Below are 8,697 nucleotides of genomic sequence, written 5' to 3'. Positions count from 1 at the left end.
CTGTTTGGATGGGGTTGGGGGCTGCTGTTTGGATGGGGTTGGGGGCTGCTGTTTGCATGGGGGTTGGGGGCTGCTGTTTGCATGGGGGTTGCGTTCCCTCCCAGTGTCGCCGCGGATCCACCTGGCATGTTTATTGGCTCTTCTGCATGCAGAGCCCCTGGGAGACCCATAGAGGACTGGGCTCCTCAGCCCACCCCGGCCACCCCTCCCTGCTTGACTTCTCTGGGGGAGAGGTCTCCCCCGCGTCCAGCCAGCCCCTGCCCCTGGCAGGTGACCCAGCTCCCTGTGGCCTGGGACTAGGAGATGGGGCTGGACGGAGGCCTGGAAGGGGCAGGAAGTGGAGGGGAGTGAGGCAGCTGCAGCCTGATGCCGGCACCTTGAACTGGGCTCTCGCGCCTGTCAGCAGCTGGGTGCCAGCGCCTCCCCACCACGTGATCCTCAGAGGGCCTGTGGGGGAGGGGCGGGCTCCAGGAGCGGCTGCAGAAGGCGAGCTTCAGGAGGGTGTGTGCGTTTTCCCGGGAGGGGTCTGCAGCTTTCCTGGTTTCTAATGGGATCCCTGATTCCGAAAGGCGCCGGCATGAACTCGCTCTGCATCTTCACAAAGCATGAAGTCATGGGGACTGGACCGCGTGTGCATGGAGGAAACTCAGCTGGTCACTGGCTGCATTTTAATCTTACAGCTGCGGTTGGTCCATCTTCCCAAATTCCCTGAAGTTGCAATACATGTTTTAACGATTATACAAGGTTATAAATGCTCATTGTGGAAATGAGCATAGAAATGCTCATAGAAACGGTCTAAAAGGGGCTTCCTTTTGACCCCTCTACCCTAATTTGCAAGCCTCACACTGGCAGTGGCTGCCCTAGGCCTGGGAATCCATCAACAGGGTTCGTGCACCCGGCTGGGCAGGGCCTGGAGGGAGGGGCTGCAGGAGGCCTCCGTGGGCACAAAGGCCAAAGCGCCACACACAGGGCTCAGGAGAACTGCCTGAAGAAAATTAGGATCACCCATAGCAGATGGAGACTGGGGAGCTCTCTGGAGAGCAGGCCGTCTGTTCCCTCCCAGGCCTGTGGGAGCCACTCCCTGCTGAGAATTAAAAGCTTCCTCCATGCCACCGTGCCAGCAGAGCCGAGTCTGTTTATAGCTGGTGGTGAGACAGGAGGAGTGTGTGAGAGGGATGCCATCTGGGGCTCTTGGGGCCCCCAGGCCAGTGCTGGTCAGTGCCCTGCAGTACCTGGCCCAGCCTGGTGCCCTCAGGCAGAAGCGCCTTCGGGAAAACACTCTGGGTGAGGAGAGTCGCTCATTGCCTCTGCCTGGGCTGGGGGTCCAGAAGGCTGCGCCCAGGAGGGTTGCGGCCGGGTGTCAAGTCCATCTGAGCCCACAAACCCTCAGCCAGGAGCCAGGATCAGGCAGCAGAATCTACACACGCCTAGTTCCTGCTGCTGGGGCAAAAGATGTTTCCTGGGAAGGAAGGGGTGGAGCTGCCTGGGTCAGGCCCAGCCACATCTGGGGCTCAGACCTGGTCCCCGGCATCCACGAGCCAAACCTTAAGCTGCCCTGCGTGGATCCTCCTCCTAGGGAGACCACCTTCTTCTTGGTGTGTGTGTGTTAGGGGGTGCCACAGGGCCATAACCCACCACATCCCCGTGATATGATCTTCCACCCAGGGCAGCCTCCACCCAGATGATCCCCCACCCAGGGCCTACCCCACCCAGATGATCCCCCACCTGCATGATCCCCCACCTGGGGCAGCTCCCACCCAGGTGATCCCCCACACAGTAGAACACCCACCCAGGACAGCTTCCACTCACTGCATCTCCCACCCATGGCACCCCCCACCCTGATGATCTCCCTCACAGGGCTTCCCTCCTAGGGCATCAGCAACAGGTATCCCCCTAAGGTGACATCCCCCTCCCAGTATATCTACCTCCCAGAGCTACCCCTCCCAGAGCCACCCCCTAGGCCATTCCTTCCCCAAGGCTCCACCACCCAGGACAATCCCCACAAGGATTCCCCACCCAGGGCATCCCCCCACCCAGGGCTTCCTCCCCACATGGAATCTCCACCCAGGGTATCCCCTTCCCCAGGTAATTCCCCTACCCAGTGTATCCCCCCCCAGGGGATTTCCCCCTCCCCAGTGCATCCAGCCCCCTAGTGCATCCCCCACCCGCAGGGTTCTTCCACCCAGGGCTTCTCCCTCCCTAGGGCTTCCCCTGCCCAGGGCTTCCCCATCCTGGGCATTTCACCTCCAGGCCATCTCCCCGCCAGGGCCTCCAGGGCACATCAACTCAGCAGCACCTCCTCAGTTGGGCAGCCCCTCCCCAGCGCTGCAGGGCTCTGCCTGGGAATGGCTTTGATTGGCCCTACTGGATCCAGGGGAGGGGAGGGTTCTGTAGTCTGCAGCCCCCTGGAATCACACCTGGGGAAGGGCAGTGCCCTGCAGGAAAGTGGCACGCGGTTCTCAGAAAAAGAATTAAGAAAAACATCAGCTGTCCCTAAATCTTATTTCCTGATACAAAAATTAAGACTGTTCTGAGTTCCGGGTTTCTCCTTTAACTGTGCAAGCACTACTTAATTGTGAATTGTAATTTAATGTCTGAATGTCCAAATGCGTGACTTTCTTTGGGGAAGAAATATAAAAAATCTTTCAAAAGAGTGGGAGCAGGCAGCAGCTTTCTGTCTTTGCATCATACCAACTGCCTTCTGCAGCCTCATCCGTTGAGAAAGCCGGGCTTCTCCCTTCCATTGTGGAAGGGTGAGCGCCTCCTCTGAGGACCCCAGTTGTGCTGACGTCGTTGAAAAGTGAGGTTCTGGAAGGGAAGGGAGGTTCTTAACCCCTCTTTAAGCCCAGCAGTGAAGGCCACCTGGAGCCCTTTCCCCGTTCAGTGCAGCTCAGGGAAGGGATTGGTGCGTGCGTTCCTCCATGCGGGCTCTGTGTCCCACGTCTGACTTCTTGGTATGATCAAAGGTCGCCGCCCATGTGGGCTCCACGTGATCCCCCAGGGCACATGGCGTCACAGACCACATTTCCCAGATTCCATAACCTGTAATCCCAACCTGCTCATTTGTTCACAAATGTCCAACGTGGCCTCTGCCCAGGGAATGCCACCAACAGCCGCACCTGCCAGGCAACTTCACATACCCGCTGCCTCCCTCTGGCCATCAGTCCTCAGTCAGCAGTCATTGGGGCCACGAGCAGCAAGCACCCGTATGGGTGAGGAGAGAAGCCATTTCTCTTACTGTCTCCTGTCTCTGAAGAGGAGGAGGAAGTAAAAGTTGAAAAACAATAGAAATGAAGTCAGTGGCACCGCTGCACAGCCACCTGCACTCTGTGCTCAAGTGGGCTCTGAAATAAGGAGTGGGGGCTGGCAGGGGCAGTGCGGTGTCCATCCTGGGCATGGCAGGCCTGGAGCTGCCTTATTCCCTGGCCCATGGTGGGACAGCTGCTTGCGCCTCAGTCTTCTCATCCTTGAAGGAGTGCAGCCCCTCCCCATCTCCCTTGGACCCGATGGCCTCATGCAGTCACAGCCCAAGGGAGAGTCTTGTTCTGGAGAAGCTGCTGGTGGCTTCTCCAGGGCAGTTGGAGCTGTCAGAGGTCACTTCCCGGCCTGGTCCAGCCCAGCACAACCCAGGGGGCCTGCAGGACACCTGCGACCAGGACAGAGGTTCCCAGGGAGGCCAAAGCCTGAGCAGGGCCGAGGACTGACTCTGGGATCTCAGGCCCCAGGGAGGGGTGAGGAGCTGAGGCGGGTGGTGGCTCCCACTGGCTCCGTGGCTCCTGCCTCAACCTCTAACCCGGCACTCCTGTTATGTGAGCATGGCCTGTCCACCAGCCTCTGACAGCAAGGCTCAGCCACCCCGAGAGCGGTCGCGTGGGCTCTGTAGGCGCCACCCCCCCGTGGGCGTGGGCAGTGAACAAGGGAGCAACAAGGCTGCTGCTACCTTTAAAACAGCAACTGGCCCTAGTGACAGACCCCAGGCCCTAGTAACAGGCTCCAGGCTGAAGGGACAGGCCCCTGACACTAGTGACAGACCCCAAGTCCTAGTAACAGGCTCCAGGCCAAAGGTGCAAAACCCTGGCCCTAGTAACAGACTCCAGGTCCTAGTAACAGACTCTAGGTCCTAGTAACAGGCTCCAGGCCCAAGGGACAGGCCCCGGCTCTGGTGACTGACAGACCCCAGGTTCTAGTGAGAATCCTCTGGCCCAAGTGAGAGACCCCTGGTCCTAGTGACAGAGCCCTGGTCAGTTCTAGTGACTGCCCCTGGCCCTGCTTACTGACGCCACGTGGACACCCGGGTTTCCAGCCCCTGGACAGCTCTGTGATAAGAGGCCGGCTGCTGTTTCTCCAGCCCTATCAATTCTGTTCTGTCAGCTTTTCTGTAAGTTTGGCTTCGGGCAGTCCAGCATCCAGTCTTAAGGCGTTTCCCAGGAGATTCATTCTGACAAATTGGGCCCAGTTGATTTTCTGTGGGGACTTTTGGGAACAGGGACAGCCCATGGGGTTGGGGGCAAGGTGGCCTGGGGTGTCTGGGACGAAGCTCCGCCTGGGTGGCCGAGTCCTTGGAACTGGCGATGCACCTGGGGCAGGCGTTCCCCGGCCAGTGAGGACGCTTCGTTCCCCAGGACAGCCACCCTCTGGGGTCTGCCTCTGCCTGCCCCGCTTTGAGATCTGTGGTGTCACCTCTGCCCTTGTCTTCTGCCCTCTCCAAGCCTGTTTTGAAAATGCCAGTTGGACAACACAGTCTGGTTCACACCTGTGGGTGACCCATAGGCACCATCCTGACTCCCTGGGGAGGCCTTGGGGATGGGGGCGCGAGTGGGGTGGGCTCAGCCTCCAAGCAGGTCCTGGCCAGGCCCCATTTGGACTCCCATGGGGTCTGGCCAGGGAAGGGGCATGTGCTGTGAGCAGGCACCTGGGTCAGGGCAGGGCTGGGCATGTCCCTCCTACCAGGGAGGCGCCGGCCAGTGGGAGAGCATGCAGGTGCACAGCTGCATACAAGCCACAGGCCTGGGAGTACAGGGCACAGCTGGGGTGGTGGGCACAGGCCTGGGAGTTCAGGGCACAACTGGGATGGTGGGCACAGGCCTGGGAGTGCAGAGCAACCCCCTGGGGGCTCACGGCACACGCCTGGAGATGGTGGGTGCATGCCTGGGAGCTTGTCCTTTGACCCCTGGATGAGTAGTTTGTCTTCCTGGAGTCTCTTCTGCTACACGACCTTCTTTACCCTCACAGTGACAAAGCAGAGCCTCTAGGAGAAACGCTGTGAGGGTCTGCACCCAGGGCTCAGGTGCGCTGCGTCCAGAAACTGTGGGAAAGTGGAGGACGCCTGACCTCCACCCGTCTAAGGAGAAGTACGGGGGTCACCCGGGGACGCAGACTGGGCCCATCAGCCCCAGCAGCCACCTGCGCCGCAGCCCCTGCCCCCCGCGCTCACCCGAGCCCCCTTCCCGGGCCGTCCCGCGCGTCCCGGCGACCCCAGATTAGGATGCCCGGGGTTCGGCGCTGCGCGCTCGGTGCCCGGAGGCGGCAGGGAGGCTTCGCAAAGGCCACGGGCGGGGGTCACCGTCCGCCGCGCCAGGGACAGGTCTGTCACCGTCTCCGGGCCCTGCGCCTGGCGCTTTGGTCTTTCTTCGCTGCCAGGGACGCCCCTGCACCCTTTCCCTCCAGGCCCTCCCCAGCCCGGGACTCGAACCGCTTCCCTAGTCCCAGGCCTAGGGGGCCGCCGCCAATGTGAGCCGTGGGAAATGAGGGCGTGGAAGGCTGGAATGAAGCCACTGCCCGCAGCAGGTTTTGAGAGATCCCGGGCCACAGAAACGGTCCAGAATGAGTCGTCTCGGGGTCCTGACACCACCGCGTCCTGGCAGGTGGGGGTGTCAGACCGTCCCCCGCAGAGCCTCGGGCTTCCCTGGGCCTTGGCTACTGCCCGCGGGCCTGTGGCGATGGAGAGGCGCTCCCGGGACACCTTCCCGCACCCCTGGGAGCAGCGCCCGAGGATCTGAGGAGCCCTTTATTCTGCGGTTTCGGTTACGTAAACGGAGCCGAGGGAGGTGAGAAGCGCGTCCCTCCCCGGCCGTGGCGGGGCTGCTGTTTTGGTGGGGGTTGGGGGGCTGCTGTTTTGATGGTCTGGGGGGCTGCTGTTTTGATGGGGGTTCGGGGCCTGCTGTTTGGATGGGGTTGGGGCTGCTGTTGATGGGGGTTGGGGCTGCTGTTTTGATGGGGTTCGGGGGCGTGCTGTTGGATGGGGGTTGGCGGCGGCTGCTTTTGCATGGGGGTTGGGGCGCTGCTGTTTTGATAGGGGGTTGGGGCTGCTGTTTTTGATGGGGGTTGCCTGCTGTTTTGATGGGGTCTGGGGGGCTGCTGTTCTGATGGGGATTTGGGGGCTGCCTGTTTTGATGGGGTTTGGGGCTGGCTGTTTTGATTGGGGTCTGGGGGTGCTGTTTTGATGGGGGTTTGCCCACCTGCTGTTTTGATGCGGGGGGTCTGGGGGCTGCTGTTTTGAGGCGCGGTTGGGGGGCTGCTGTTTTGATTCCGGCGGTTTCGGGGCTGCTCTTTTGATGGGGGGTTGAGGCTGGTGTATTCGATAGAGGTTTTTTTTGGGGCCTGCTGTTTGATGGGGGTTTGGAGGGCTGCTGTTTTGAGAAAAGGAAAAAAAAACCACAGAACACAACAAAACAGAATAAAAACCAAAAAAACCAGAGGTTGGTCGGCTGCGTTTGGATGGGGGTTTGTGTTCCCCTCTCAGTGTCATCACTGATCCTCACCTGGCATGTTTATTATCAGAGGAGCTGGCTCCTCAGCCCCACCCCCGGCCACCCTTCCCCTGCTTGACTTCTCTGGGGGAGGCTCTTCCCCTCCGCGCCCAGCCAGCCCCTGCCCCTGGTAGGTTGACCCAGCTCCCTGTGACCTGGGAACTGCAGGAGAGTGGGGCCCCTGGACGGAGGCCTGGAAGGGGCAGGAAGTGGGGGGGAGTGAGGCAGCTGGCAGGCCTGATGCCGGCGGCCTTGAACTGGGCTCTCGCGCCTGTCAGCAGCTGGTGCCAGGCGCGCTCCCCACGCACGTGATCCTCGGAGCGCCCTGTGGGGGAGGGGCGCGGGCTCCAGGAGCGGCTGCGCAGAAGGGCGAGCCTTCAGGGGGTGTGTGCGTTTTCCCGGAGGGGTCTGCAGCTTTCCCTGTTTCTGATGGGGATCCCTGATTCCAAAAAGCGCCGGCATGAACTCGCTCTGCATCTTCACAAAGCATGAAGTCATGGGGACTGGACCGCGTGTGCGTGGAGGAAGCTCCCCTGGTCACTGGCTGCATTTTAATCTTACAGCTGTGGTTGGTCCATCTTCCTGAATTCCCTGAAGTTGCAATACATGTTGTAACGATTATACAAGGTTATAAATGCTCATTGTGGAAATGAGCATAGAAATGCTCATAGAAACGGTCTAAAAGGGGCTTCCTTTTGACCCCTCTACCCTAATTTGCAAGCCTCACACTGGCAGTGGCTGCCCTAGGCCTGGGAATCGATCAACAGGGTTCATGCACCGGGCTGGGCAGGGCCTGGAGGGAGGGGCTGCAGGGGGCACAAAGGCCAAAGCGCCACACACAGGGCTCAGGAGAACTGCCTGAAGAAAATTAGGATCACCCATAGCAGATGGAGACTGGGGAGCTCTCTGGAGAGCAGGCCGTCTGTTCCCTCCCAGGCCTGTGGGAGCCACTCCCTGCAGAGGACGCTGAGAATTAAAAGCTTCCTTGGGAGAGGCTGTGCCAGCAGAGCCGAGTCTATTTATAGCTGGTGGTGAGACAGGAGGAGTGTGTGAGAGGGATGCCATCTGGGGCTCTCGGGGCCCCCAGGCCAGTGCTGGTCAGCGCCCTGCAGTACCTGGCCCAACCTGGTGCCCTCAGGCAGAAGCGCCTTGAGGAAAACACTCTGGGTGAGGAGAGTCGCTCATTGCCTCCTCCTGGGCTGGGGGAGCCAGAAGGCTGCGCTCAGGAGGGTTGCGGCCGGGTGTCAAGTCCATCTGAGCCCACAAACCCTCAGCCAGGAGCCAGGATCAGGCAGCAGAATCTACACACGCCTAGTTCCTACTGCTGGAGCAAAAGGTGTTTCCTGGGAAGGAAGGGGTGGAGCTGCCTGGGTCAGGCCCAGCCACATCTGGGGCTCAGACCTGGTCCCCGGCATCCACGAGCCAAACCTTAAGCTGCCCTGCGTGGATCTTCCTCCTAGGGAGACCACCTTCCTCTTGGTGTGTGTGTGTTAGGGCATGCCACAGGGCTATAACCCACCACATCCCCGTGATATGATCTTCCACCCAGGGCAGCCCCCACCCAGATGATCCCCCACCTGGGGCAGCCCCACCCAGATGATCTCTCACACAGGGATTCCCTCCTAGGGCATTGGCAACAGGGTTTCCCCTAAGGTGACATCCCCTCCCAGGACATCTACTTCCCAGAGCCACCCCCTCCCAGAACCACCCCCTAGGCCATTCCTTCCCCAAGGCTCCACCACCCAGGACAACGTCCACAAGGATTCCCCACCCAGGGAATCCTCCCCACATGGCATCTCCACCCAGGGAATCTACCCCCACTCAGGGCATCCCTGCCACATGGCATCTCCACCAAGGGCACCCCCCACCCAGGGCAGCCCCCCACCCAGGGCAGCCCCCTACCCAGGGCATCCTCCCCACATGGCATCTCCACCAAGGGCATCCCCCC

The 8,697-nt window shown here is 60.7% G+C and overlaps 1 protein-coding gene across 1 annotated transcript in view; it reads left to right on the top strand.

The window, feature by feature from the left end:
- Window positions 1-5,645: 5,645 nt before the first annotated feature.
- TPPP (tubulin polymerization promoting protein) overlaps window positions 5,646-8,697 on the top strand; it is a 29,951-nt gene continuing 26,899 nt past the window's right edge. Inside the window, exon 1 of the mRNA XM_017851906.1 lies at window positions 5,646-6,047. Coding sequence (XP_017707395.1) covers window positions 5,824-6,047 — 224 coding nt within the window. The 5' untranslated portion in view covers window positions 5,646-5,823. The remainder of the gene's footprint in view (window positions 6,048-8,697) is intronic.

This window comes from Rhinopithecus bieti, unplaced genomic scaffold (assembly GCF_001698545.2).
Source record: "Rhinopithecus bieti isolate Rb0 unplaced genomic scaffold, ASM169854v2 scaffold_35303, whole genome shotgun sequence".
NCBI lineage: Eukaryota > Metazoa > Chordata > Mammalia > Primates > Cercopithecidae > Rhinopithecus > Rhinopithecus bieti.
Note: the sequence above shows the minus strand (reverse complement) of the source record. Positions and strands in the feature narration are given on the sequence as shown.